Genomic DNA, 14,242 nt, shown 5'->3' with positions numbered 1-14,242 from the left:
CCTAGACATTAGGGAGAGGTTTCCCCCTCACCCTAGACATTAGGGAGAGGTTTCCCCTCACCCTAGACATTAGGGAGAGGTTTCCCCTCACCCTAGACATTAGGGAGAGGTTTCCCCTCACCCTAGACATTAGGGAGAGGTTTCCCCTCACCCTAGACATTAGGGAGAGGTTTCCCCTCACCCTAGACATTAGGGAGAGGTTTCCCCTCACTCTAGACATTAGGGAGAGGTTTCCCCTCACCCTAGACATTAGGGAGAGGTTTCCCCTCACCCTAGACATTAGGAAGAAGTTTCCCCTCACCCTAGACATTGAAGAGAAGTTTCATCGTATTCTTGACTTTGAGATGATTCTTCTCATCCCTTTTAACTTCTTTTTTTAGTCTCTTCCAGATAGTGTCCATATTTAGAATAATTTTAGATGACTTTATATATTTTGTGCGGAGCTTTTCGGAGAGTGAGAATGGTAGACAGCCAGGCAAAATTGATTGACAGACTGACGGAACTGAGTGACAGGCATAACTAACATACAGGAAGACATACCGAGATAAAACAGACAGGAAGACTAGACGCAAACAGAAAGATAGACAGAGAAAACAAACAGAGGCAGAATATACCATCTCAAGATAATATTTCCATCGGTTCGAATTAAGACAAAATGTAGTAAAAGTCCTTTTCTTTTTTTTTTGTGTCTCAAAATTCTGAATTGTCTGTGCGGTTGGTACGGTGAACGAGCACGGGATGCTAATTAGCCTACGTGTTGAGGGCTTAGAAGCTAGTCTCGTTGCCTCTGTTGCTACTGTCTCCCTCCTCATTAGCGCCTTTCTTGGGAGAGTATTAAGAAATTCCACAGTAAATGGAGCGTGTAGCGCAGTAGTCTGCGTTCTTAACCCTCAAATCGAGGATCCCCCTTGTTCGATCTTTTCCACGTATCCTTCCAAGGAGTATGAATACCCCACATAGGTTAAAGAACCTTTAGTCTAGGTTCTCCTAGCTCCTAGGAGAACCTAAGGACCCCTAGGAGGAGGACCAACAGGAACCAAGGACTTTTGCTCTGTATTGCCTCCCAAAATTTTTAATTTTTTTGCGGCAATTTACCTGACGGAAAACTGAAGGAATTTTCAAGTTGTTCTTCTTTTTCAGCTGTGTTTTGATGTATTGTGAAGGCTCTATATATAGGCTCCGGGCGGGTGTTGCCGTGGGTAAGTGTTTTCATGAGTTTTTCTATAGGTTAAGTGTTTCCAGGGTTAAGTATTTTAATCGTATTCAGTCTTTATTGTATGTCTTTCTTATTCCTTTTGCCCTTCCTTCTTCCTTCCTTCCTTCCTTCCTTCCTTCCTTCCTTCCTTCCTTCCTTCCTTCCTTCCTTCCTTCCTTCCTTCCTTCCTTCCTTCCTTCCTTCCTTCCCTGTACGTCTGCAGGAGACGCCCGTGAAAGCCCCCCCCCCCCCTCCAAGTCTTCGAGACAGCGTGAGAAATGTCTTAAATTTCGTAAATAGGGAGAAATAAGGGAGACAAACATATGTTCATATCCATTTTAAGGGTGTTTTAATTGAGCCATTTATTAAGGCTAATGATTTATAGGTGGCCCCCCCCCGGGAGTCGGGAAGGGAGGCAGGTATGGAGACAGGTATGGAGGCATCGCCCATATTGCAAATCTCTTCACCTGAATCTCCTCCTCCCCCCCCCCCCCTTCCTTCTCCCTCTTCCTTCTCCTCACCCCCCCCCCCCTTCCCGTATGCGGGTGCCCAACAAGTGGATTTGCACTGAAAGAAGAAGTTGTGGAAGCCACCTCCATCCACATCTTGAAGGTCGGATTCGATTAGCGAATGTCAGCGTCAGAATAATAGAACTAGTGACACTTACCCGTCGTCGCTGATAGGTAAGTATTGATAGGCGGTTACCCCCTTACCACAATCACCACCACCACCACCATAACCACCACCACTACCATAACCACCACCATTAACCACCACCATTAACCACCACCATTAACACAAACACCTGCCATGACACACCTGGGCTGTGGTCACATCTGGCAAGCTTCTCAGGCAGCCTCTCATCTCAACGTCACTTGTCTCCTCTCTTCCTCGGCATCTTACTGTGGGACATGATGCTCACTTCTTCTTGCTTCTCCTCCTTCTTCTTCGTCTTCTCATACTCCTCCTGCTCCTTATCTTTCAAGTGCTAGATAGTCGTAATGGCTTGGGGCTGTCCTTGATAATTCCCTTCCCTCCTCCTCTTCCTCCTCTTCCTCCTTCTCCTTCTTCTCCTTCTTTTATTCATTTCCACTGGTTCTTCAATATCCTCCAGTGACAGCTCTCGGTAAGGCTCGCGTATAAGATGTCGCTATTCTCGTTTATGCAATTGAATCTCATCTGGATGAAATGGAATGAGAACGAGAGAGAGAGAGAGAGAGAGAGAGAGAGAGAGAGAGAGAGAGAGAGAGAGAGAGAGAGAGAGAGAGTGAGAGAGAGAGAGAGAGAGAGAGAGAGAGAGAGCGTAAACCTCTAAGCCATAAATGGAGAGAAAAAAAAAAGAGCCCTAATCTCAAAAACAATGACTAAAATATTGCAAGACAGCAACTTGGACCGCATTATTAGTTTCACGATTCACTCTACAGCCGGAGTTATATTATCCCGGTCAGCAATACCTGACACAGTATTGTCCCTCAGGACGCCTCAACCACCGTCGCAGATCCTTTCTTATCCACGTCAACACGTTTAGAATCGTCACCAATGACCATTTAGAATCCACGAGTGCCATGGATATTTAGAATTTGGCGTCGTTGAAATTGTTTATCCATGCTCCATTTCCCCCCCCCCCCACTTGTGGGGTTGTGATTTGGGGAAATATTTAGTTTTATTTAGGAATTTATTTAGAACATTTAGAAATGTGGATATATTTCATGGATCATTTCACCGTTTTCTCTGGTGTCTTTCGTGTCGCCTTCATGCTAATGGAGGTCACTGGGGGTCTTGTGGGGATCACTGGGGTCTTGTGGGGGTTATTGGGGTCTTGTGGGGTTCACTTGGGTCTTGTGGGGGTCACTGGGGTCTTGTGGGGGTCATTGGGGGTCTTGTGGGGGTCACTGGGGTCTTGTGGGGGTCGTTGGGGTCTTGTGGGGGTCATTGGGGGTCTTGTGGGGGTCATTGGGGTCTTGTGGGGGTCATTGGGGGTCTTGTGGGGGTCATTGAGGTCTTGTGGGGGTCACTGGGGTCTTGTAGGGGTCACTGGGGTCTTGTGGGGGTCACTGGGGTCTTGTAGGGGTCACTGGGGTCTTGTGGGGGTCACTGGAGTCTTGTGGAGATCACTGGAGTCTTGTGGGGGTCATTGGGGTCTTGTGGGGGGTCACTGGGGTCTAGTGGGGGTCATTGGGGTCTTGTGGGGGTCACTGGGGTCTTATGGGGGTCACTGGGGTCTTGTGTGGAGTCACTGGGGTCTTGTGGAGGTCGTTGGGGTCTTTTGGAGGTCACTGGGGTCTTGTGGGGGTCACTGGAGTCTTGTGGGGTCACTATGGTCTTGTGGGGGTCACTAGGGTCTTGTGGGGGTCACTGGGGTCTTGTGGGGGTCATTGGGGTCTTGCGAGGGGTCTTGTGGGGGTCATTGGGGTCTTATGGGGGTCACTGGGGTCTTGTGTGGAGTCACTGGGGTCTTGTGGAGGTCGTTGGGGTCTTTTGGAGGTCACTGGAGTCTTGTGGGGGTCACTGGGGTCTTGTGGGGGTCACTGGGGTCTTGTGGGGGTCACTGGGGTCTTGTAGGGGTCACTGGAGTCTTGTAGGGGGTCACTGGAGTCTTGTGGGGATCATTGGGGTCTTGTGGGGGGTCACTGGGGTCTAGTGGGGGTCACTGGGGTCTTGTGGTGGTCACTGGGGTCTTGTGGGGGCCACTGGGATCTTGTGTTGGGTCACTGGGGTCTTGTGGGGGTCACTGGGGTCTTATGGGGGTCACTGGGATCTTCTGGTAGTCACTGGGGTCTTGTGGGGGTCACTGGGGTCTTGTAGGGGTCACTGGGATCTTGTGGGGGTCACTGGGGTCTTTTAGGAGTCACAAGACCCCCAAAACACACCCACACAGACACACACACACAGTATCGTTACCCCCCAACCGTCTGTCTCACCTACCGCCGTGCCTTTAATAGGAGAGCTCACCTTGTCTGCAATGTTGACTCAAGACTTCCGTCCATGTTGACACTGTGCTCCGTCCCTGGCTGCAACAGCACCAGGCAACCCCTTGCAACACTCTCCAATGTATTTATGGGGTTTGCAAAGTGACCCTGATACCTGCTTCCCAGTCCTCTTGTCTCTTTATTTAAGTCTCTTTATTTTAACTTTATATATAAATATAAATGATTTGCCTCTCGAAATTTGATATGCTGCGGTTAAATTTGATCTGTTTGGGTTAAACATGTTCGGATATTTGGACTGTTGGGGTTTAAAATGTTCGGATATTTGGACTGTTTGGGGTTTAAAATGTTCGGATATTTGGACTGTTGGGGTTTAAAATGTTCGGATATTTGGACTGTTTGGGGTTTAAAATGTTCGGATATTTGGACTGTTTGGGTTTAAAGTGTTCGGATATTTGGACTGTTTGGGGTTTAAAATGTTCGGATATTTGGACTGTTTGGGTTTAAAATGTTCGGATATTTGGACTGTTGGGGTTTAAAGTATTCGGATATTTGGACTGTTGGGCTTTTAAAATGTTCGGATATTTGAACTGTTGGGGTTTAAAATGTTCGGATATTTGAACTGTTGGGGGTTAAAAAAAAAAGTATATTTTACCTGTTTAACATTTCGGAAATAAGTTGGCTAATTCAATTAACTGTGTACGCAATTTTCTAACCCACATTAACACCACTTTCTGTGATTGTTCGGAGCAAAGATTATTCATTTAGAATATTAGACATAGACGTTACGATATTGACAGAATTAGACAGACAATTCTGTCAATCATAATTGACAGAATTAGAATTCTAATTAGACGGAATTCTGTCTAATTAGAAATTAGACAGAATTTCCTATACAAATTACTCGTCGTCAACAGTGTCATTTTTAAATCTAAATGTAATCAAATGCTAGTAACTAATTTGCTTCAGGTATGTAAATATAGATAACTTTTCTAACTTTGTGGGAAGTGGGGAAACCGGGATCCTCAGTTGGAGACTGAAATATATTGTCGGTACTTTGGTAATATTTTGTTGTGGTTGCCATGGATACAGAATACATCACTCAACTGTAGTTGTCAGTTACTTGTAGTTGTCATGGATACAGAATACATCACTCAGCTGTAGTTGTCAGTTACTTGTAGTTGTCATGGATACAGAATACATCACTCAACTGTAGTTGTCAGTTACTTGTAGTTGTCATGGATACAGAATACATCACTCAGCTGTAGTTGTCAGTTACTTGTAGTTGCCATGGCTACAGAATACATCACTCAACTGTAGTTGTTTCGAAGCAGAATTCCACACTCAACTGTAGTAGTCAAGAATACAGAACACTTCACTCAATATAAATGCCACGGACACAGAAAAACAGGTGTGGGAACCGTATCTGGAGATATGGGTTAACACGACTAGACCTAGGTATGGATAGACGACCCCCCTCGTGATAATTGTTTAATAACTAAAGATAAGTATGGATAGACGACCCCCCTCGTGATAATTGTTTAATAACTAAAGATAAGCATGGGTAGACGACCCCCTAGAGATGCATGGTTTATGGTTTACATAAACATGGGAAGACGACCTCCTTGAGATATTGATCTAAAACCAATATCTTCAAAAACCAGCATGACTCCATGAGCGATAAATCCTGCCTCACAAGCCTAATACAACTCTATAACACGACAGAATAAATCCGATTGAAAGGAGATTAGTCAGACAGGATTTTTATTATATTGAGAGCCTTTAACACGGCATAAGACTGTCGATAGCTGAGCATCTTGTGTTGTGAATAACAATTTCAGATTGTTCAAGAAATTGGGCCAAGTGAGGAATCTTGAGAACACGAGACCAGGGCACAAGCTACGAAAGAGTATGAGTGACAAGGAACATGCTACAGTGAACAGGAAGTATTGAAGCATGTTGTTGTTTAAGATTTGCTACCTGGAACACAAAGTTACAAGTAGCACGGGCTATGGTGAGCCCGCAGTGGTCTTTTATTGAAGCAGCGACGAGTACAGGGTAATAGTGAAAGAAACCCCCCAGCAGACAGATATTTACTATTTGTGCCAGCAGAATCGACTTATTAGCCCTTGGACCCCGCTTTTTCTAACTAATTTATTTTCCTCTATTATGTCTATTACATATATTTCCCACTGAGATGTAACTAGCGGCTGGGGACGTACGAGACATATTCCTGACTGATTTCAATGATGGTCCGGAAGGACTAGATTCCTTCCTGTCAATGTCTGTTAATAGCACAACATTTGTAAGGACATACACACGGGGCAAGATAATAATAAGCAATAGGGAAACCTTGACAAACCGCAAAGAGCATTTGACTTCAGGTGTGGACGGTCAAAACTCTCACTGAATTCTTCTGTTACTGAATGTCTCTCACTAATCGAGGCTTTGAATGCTTCTCTGTCTCCTTCTCTCTCTCTCTCTCTCTCTCTCTCTCTCTCTCTCTCTCTCTCTCTCTCTCTCTCTCTCTCTCTCTCTCTCTCTCTCTCTCTCTCTCTCTCTCTCTCTCTCTCTCTCTGCGTCATTCCACACGTAATCTCCATTCTTACAAGAGCCGTCTGTACAGCGTTGTTTAGAACGCTTATATATTTTTTTGGTCCGTGAGGTTATGTACTCTGAGAGAGCCCATTATCCTTTTTATATATTTTTCAGTACACACAGCTCCCTTAAGTCTATATTCCAGTTGCAAGGGGACGCACCACTCTATCCTCTCGGTCCCTATTGCAGAGGTGGACGCCTCTGTCCCTTCCTGTTCCCCTTGGCACAGCAACACACAGGTCCCTCGGTCCGCCGCCTGACCCTGGTACAGGAGAACACACCCCACAACTTCCTACACTATCCTCCTGACTCACTTTCCTGGCTGCCAGCCACACCGGCAGCACCAACCGAAGCCTTCGCGTCTGAGGAGTTCCGTCTCAGACTATTTCTCTTGGTCGTGTGTGTGTGTGTGTGTGTGTGTGTGTGTGTGTGTGTGTGTGTGTAATTACCTAAGTATAGTTACAGGTTGAGAGCTACGCTCGTGGTGTCCCGTCTTCCCAGTGTGTATTCACCTATTTGTACTCGTCTATTTGTGCTTGCTGGATCGAGCATTGACTCTTGGATCCCGCCTTTCCAGCCATCGGTTAATTACAGCAATGACTCCTGTCCTATTTTCCTATCATACCTAATTTTAAAAGTATGAATAGAGTTTGCTTCCACAACCTGTTCCCCAAGTGCATTCCATTTTTCCATTACTCTCACGATAAAAGAAAACTGTGACTCATCTGAGTTTCCAGTTTCCACCCATGTCCCCTCGTTCTGTTATTATTACGTGTGAACATTTCATCTATTTCCACTTTTGTGTGTGTGTGTGTGTGTATGTGTGTGTGTGTGTGTGTGTGTGTGTGTGTGTGTGTGTGTGTGTGTGTGTGTGTATGTGTGTGTGTGTGTGTGTGCGTGTGTGTGTGTGTGTGTGTGTGTGTGTGTGTGTGTGTGTGTGTGTGTGTGTGTGTGTGTGTGTGTGTGTGTGTGTGTGTGTGTTAAAGAAAGTAAATGCACTCACTTATTCTGCTTGGGGGGGGGTTGAACTAAGGCTCATTGGTCCCGCCTTTCAACTATCAATCAGCTCATGTACAAATTCCTGAGCCTACTGGGCTCTATCAAATCTACACTTGAAACTGTGTATGGAGTCAGCCGCCTCCACATCACTGCCTAATACATTCAATTTGTTAACTACTCTAACTCTAAAAAAAAAATACTTCTAATGTGTCTGTGGCTCATTTGGGTACTCAGTCTCCACCTGTGTCTCCTTGCTCGAGTACCACCAGTGTTAAACTATCTTTATCTACCCTACCTATTCCCCTAAGAATTTTGTATTTGGTAATTATGTCTCAGCTAACTCTTCTGTTTCGCAGCGACGTGAGGTTCCATTTATGTAGCCTTTCCTCGTAACTCATACCTCGTAGTTCTGAAACTAATCTGGTGGCATACCTTTGAACCTTCTCCAATTTCGTCTCGTGCTTGACTAGGTGTGGACTCCTCGCTGGCGCCGCATACTCAAGGATTGGTCTGACTTATTTAGTGTACAAGGTTCTAAATGATGGATACACGGTCTCTAAACCACTAATGGCTGATGGATATACCCTCTCTCTATATCTAAAGCACTGTGGCTGATGGATATACTGTATATCAGAGCCTATATATATTTTTCCATTTCCATCTGAGACAGTCGATCTCCCAAATCTCTCGTTGATCTTCCCAGAGACTGTGATCTGATATCTCAGCCTCTTCCTACTGACGCATCAAAGCCCATGTTATTTTACCCCCTCCCATGAAGCACTGATCCCCCAGACTGTTGGTGCTGAGGTTACTCACCCACTCTGATGACAGGAGGCAGGCCAATGGTCGGCGGTGGTAGCAGCAGCAGCAGAAGCAGAGGCAGAGACGGGAGCATCAGTGTGGGTACTGGATGCTGCATCTTGGGCCACCACCACCAACTTGATCTCGAGCAGGGAGATGAAAAGTAGGCGATGGAGGAGGAGGAAGATGATGAGAAGATGGTAAAGGAAGAGGGAAAGGAAGAGGGTGGTCTCATCCTGGTTTTAAGAGCTCAGATCAGTGCCTATAAGAGCTCAGATCACTGCCTTTAAGAGCTCAGATCACTAGTTACTCTGCCTCGTGTACAAGGGGAGTAAAGGATCACCATGGTGACTGACGTGGTGCTTTGTGTCGGCAGCTACGTTGAATTTAGACTTAAACATGGCAATGGAAATTTTACTTTTAACTTAAGCTTAATTTTTTTATAATAGGGGAAATATTTTGAACTCTGGGAATGAAACTTTGAGCTTGGACTATAAATGAAGACAAGGTCTGGAGGTCTTGAACTTTGGAACTTCAGCCTGGCATAATGAAATTCAGACTTGAACCGCAGAGTAAGTGTTAAGAAGCAGAGGCTTTAGGCTTGGGCTTGAACTTTGACCTGGAAAAGGATAGAGCTTGGAGTGAGACTTCGACCAGTGTCTGGAAAGGAAATAAAACTTGGCTCGGAGTTGTTTGGACTAAATCTTGAGATACAAGCCGTGCCAATGGCCCACATTCTTGGATAATCTCTCATAATACCTGAGAGAGAGATACACTAATCCCATTCAGGTAACCAAGCTTAGAAATCTCCGAGGTGTCCATAGAGATCTATGAAATACGATCACAGGTGTCTGTGTGCTAGCAAAGGTGCTGCCTATAGGTCATTGGCACTGTTAATGTGACTGGCACCTGTGGACTCCCCAGCCTGACACCTAGGGCCAGAATCACAGAAAGTAGAATGTGCCAGTTCCTGAAAAGTTGAATTCGAATCAGACGAGTATATAGAGGGGCATTAACCTTGTCTCAAGCAATGTTCAGTGGTGCCATATACGCTAGACAAGACCTCCACGGTGCCAGACAGTAGGCCTGCTCTAGGTAGGCCTACTGGGACGAACACACATTTCACAACTCTCATCGTCTAAGAGCTACTGGCAGTTATTTTCTGTCCACCAATTGACACATTCAAACATTATCATAAATTTATTTTCAACATAACCATTAGAAATAGAACAATTTAAATGATTAAATATATTTGCGTTATTGATGCGTTATTGATGCGTTATTGATGCGTTAAAAAATAGTTGCGTTATTGATGTTAAATTCGGGTGTTTCTTTAAGTCATCAATTTCACATAACTAATATAATTATCTTTCATACGGGCCTGTATTAAAAAGCTTCGAATGACACGAACAAAAGTAATTTGCCCTAAATTAACCCTCAGGATAATTATTGACTACGTCGTAATTAGGAAACTCGTGATTAGCTAGTTAGTGTTTACGGAAGACTAAACAGCTAATCAATTACACTCTAGTTGTTACTGATATATTTATCAAATCATTTGCGATTTGATAATTTTATTATGCATCGTTTGTAAATTCTCTTATCACACATTTAAATATAATAAATCTCCTTTTTAGTGTATTAACTAATTGGTTTTTATTCATTTATCTGGTATGTAGCCGTATAATAATTTATTTATTTGCGCGAAGGAATATTTGTTATACATTTATTGAGTGATCGGCATTCATTTTGTTCCGCTTCAGTTATGTTAGTAATTATTGTTCATTTGTGAACCGTGTCTCTTCATCCCAATTACGTTTATCAGATAATAATGATAATGATATGATCCTTGCGCCTAGTATACTGATGATGATGTTATTCTGTGTCTCAGATCAACGTGTGAGGCGAGACCAGAGCTCGTAGCTTCCTCTTGTAGATTCGTAGCTTCCCTCTGTAGGTTCGTAAGTTTATCTAGAAGGCTCGAGGCTTTCACTTGTAGATTCGTAGCTTCCCTCTGCAGGTTCGTAGGTTTATCTTGAAGGCTCGAGGCTTTCACTTGTAGATTCGTAGCTTCCCTCTGTAAGTTCGTAAGTTTATCTAGAAGGCTCGAGACTTTCACTTGTAGATTCGTAGCTTCCCTCTGCAGGTTCGTAAGTTTCTCTAGAAGGCTCGAGGCTTTCACTTGTAGATTCGTAGCTTCCCTCTGCAAGTTTATAAGTTTCTCTCGCAGATTTATAGGCTTCACTTCTAGAAGCCTACAAAACCTCTTCGTAGGTTTGTCTTGAAGGCTCGAGGCTTTCACTTGTAGATTCGTAAACCTCCTTCTGTAGATTTGTAGTTTTCTTTCGTAGGGTCGTAGCTTTCTCTTCATATCTCGTAAGTTAGGCTCTGGCTTCCGTTTGAAGTCTCGTAACTACCACTTGCAATCTCGTAGATTCCTCTCGTGGTATCGTCGCTTCTTCCGGTAGACTCGTAACCTCGTAACTTCCGCTCGTAGTCTCGTAGTAACAAGTGCCTCTCTGGGGTCAGTTGCTGTTTACATCTTGGAGCAAATAACTCTAAATATTAACACCTGTTGATTGCGTTCCATTGCGACAGCGAATATCAGAGTTCTAAACACTCCTTGCATAACTTTTCTGCTAAACGCGGCTAGCGGTGTCTATATTCATCTATTAAAAAAACTAAAAATTTACATATGCGCCTTGAGGGAATAAAATGAGTTTCATTTGTCACCAAAACAAAAACAACAGATATGTAACCACCTGTTATGTTGCGTCAGAACCACCTTGGCGTGGTTCACACACTCACACACACCCACACACACATGCACCCGTCCTCCGCCACGGCCAGGGCAACACTGGTGCAGACCTGCAGACCGACCTCTCATCCTATCCTCATACCTCCCTCCCTCTCCCACCCCCTCCCTACACCTAGGAGCCCCTTCTTACACCTAGGAACCCCTCCCTACACCTAGGAACCGCTCCCTACACCTAGACAGCATTTCCCTACACCTAGACAGCCCACAAACCCAAGAGTCGGTCAACATAATGCTTTCCTAACATTCATTAGCCTACTCAACTCTCTCTCTCTCTCTCTCTCTCTCTCTCTCTCTCTCTCTCTCTCTCTCTCTCTCTCTCTCTCTCTCTCTCTCTCTCTCTCTCTCTCTCTCTCTCTCTCTCTCTCTCTCTCTCTCTCTCTCTCTCTCTTTACATATATATTTGTGCCTGAATATTCGGAGTTTTAATGGCTATTTCAGAATTACTATGGTAAACTCTACGGTAATTAATTGATAAATTTCACTTACTTTCAAAGTCCGATTTAAATGTTACACGGTGACAGGGGGTGAAGTCTTACTGTAGGTGAAGTCTTACTGTGGGTAAAGTCTTAGTAGAGTGAAGTCTTACTATGCGTGAGTCTTTCAAGGGGGTGAAAGTGAATATATGAGAAGTAGGTGGACTCCTCGGTAATTAACTTAGGTCTATAGAGAAAAGGTGCAGATGAGATATCAGAAATGGTTGAGAAGCACACACACACACACACACACACACACACACACACACACACACACACACACACACACACACACACAGCGCGCGAGAAATAAGTGAGAAACCATGTACCTAGATACCTTATCTTGATAAATGCCGCACAAACAAGATGATTATGATGATAAAAACTGTTCAAATAGGAACTACTAGTAGTTCCAGAGAGTGGTATTATTGTGTGGTATTATCGGAATTAGAACTGTATTTCTCTCTGTATTTTGGGGGCAATACAATTGTATTTTTGTATTTTATGAATTGTATTTTTGTATGTATTGTATTTTTTGGGCAGTTCCCAAACTGCCCAAAACTGGTACAAGGTCTACATGTTTTTATTTTTTTTATTATTTAATAGTATGTTTTTTTTAGCTCTGTGTGTGCGTGAACTCACCTAGTTGTACTTGCGGGGGTTGAGCTTTGGCTCTTTGGTCCCGCCTCTCAAGTGTGCATGTGGGTACTCACCTAGTTGTACTCGTCTAGTTGTGTTTGCGTGGGTTGAGCTCTGGCTCTCTGGTCCCGCCTTTCAACTGTCAAGCAACTGGTGTACAGATTCCTGAGCCTACTGGGCTCTATCATATCTACATCCGAAGCTGTGTATGGAGTCAGCCTCCACCACATCACTGCCTAATGCATTCCATCTGTAAACTACTCTGATATAAAAACATAGACACACGAAGCTATATCGTTTAGTTTAACTCCTGGAAAAAGAAAACCCAACCACTTGGGTTGGACGGTAGAACGACGGCCTTGCTTGTACGGTCGGCGTTCAATCCCCGACCGTCCAAGGGGTTGGGTACCATTCCTTCCCTCCGTCCCACCCCCATATCATTATTCTAATCCCATTCAATAGGGATAGTATAGGCCTATATTGTCATTGTAGCTTGGCGCTTTCTAGTGATAGTTCCCTTCCCTCTTTCATGGAAAAGCAAGACTTACCTGAACAAAAGCAAATACTTGGAAAAAACAAAAAAAGCATAACAGTAAACAAGTAATCTCTCTGACTTGAGTCATTACCATTACAACCCCGCCCCCACCCCCAAACCCCCCCCCCACCCCCAAACCCCCCCCCCCCCCCCCACCCCCAAACCCAACCCCCACCCCCAAACCCCCCCCAACCCCCAAACCCAATCCCCACCTCCAAACCCACCCCCACCCTCCCCAGTCACATCACCAGGTATTGGGAATCAACCCCTATTTTCGCCTATTTCCCAACCTATTTGACTATTCCCAGACCCATTTACGATCACCATGAAGTAAACTCCCTTGAGTGGTCGATTTGGAATTCGGCCAAGTGCAGCTGTCTGCTCAAGGCGGTGTTCTCTCTCTCTCTCTCTCTCTCTCTCTCTCTCTCTCTCTCTCTCTCTCTCTCTCTCTCTCTCTCTCTCTCTCTCTCTCTCTCTCTCTCTCTCTCTCTCTCTGGCTATTATACAATACACGAGCTCCTCTCTCTGGTTGAGGAGCTCGTGTAGATAGTGTATTGTGTAATGTATTACACAATACATTATCTATACATTATGTATTGTGTAATGTATTACACAATACATTATCTTCTTTCTATGGCTATAATGGTAACCATACAGCAACAAAACCTATTGCATTTATGTTCGTGCTTGATCATATTTTTGTAAGTGTTTTGGAGAAAAGTTAATTTTAAAAACCCTAACACTTATCCCAGGTTAACACACACACACACACACACACACACACACACACACACACACACACACACACACACACACACACACACACACACACACACACACACACACACATATACACACATAAACGCAGGCACAAGCACGTTACTTTCTAGTAAACAAATCATGTTAAAAAAATCCCGTGTTTGTTTGACAAGCAATTCCACGATTCATTACTGGCTGTGTTAAACTCAATTACTGCCTGTCGTTCCCCTGTTACCAGCCTTGTTGAGTGTTGAGTAGCACAGACGTGACTTCCGGCACAGCCCTGATCCCGACCCCTAACACAGCCCTAATCCCAACCCCTAACACAGCCCTAATCCCAACCCCTAACACAGACCTGATCCCAACCCCTAAAACAACCCTGATCCCAACCCCTAACACAGCCCTGATCCCGACCCCTAACACAGACCTAATCCCAACCCCTAACACAGACCTAATCCCAACCCCTAACACAGACCTAATCAAAACCCCCTAACACAG

At 44.5% G+C, this 14,242-nt stretch overlaps 1 protein-coding gene across 1 annotated transcript in view; it reads right to left on the bottom strand.

Moving 5' to 3' along the window:
- Positions 1 to 9,487, bottom strand: part of LOC138369014 (glutamate receptor ionotropic, kainate 2-like) — a gene marked incomplete in the record, with an annotated part of 159,748 nt that extends 150,261 nt beyond the window's left edge. Inside the window, 1 exon segment of the mRNA XM_069331855.1 lies at positions 8,536 to 9,487. Within this exon segment, the coding sequence (XP_069187956.1) occupies positions 8,536 to 8,755 (220 nt within the window).
- Between the last annotated feature and the right edge of the window lie 4,755 nt (positions 9,488 to 14,242).

Source organism: Procambarus clarkii, chromosome 26 (assembly GCF_040958095.1).
Source record: "Procambarus clarkii isolate CNS0578487 chromosome 26, FALCON_Pclarkii_2.0, whole genome shotgun sequence".
NCBI lineage: Eukaryota > Metazoa > Arthropoda > Malacostraca > Decapoda > Cambaridae > Procambarus > Procambarus clarkii.
The sequence above is the reverse complement of the archived record's forward strand: the minus strand, read 5'-3'. Positions and strand labels throughout refer to the sequence as shown.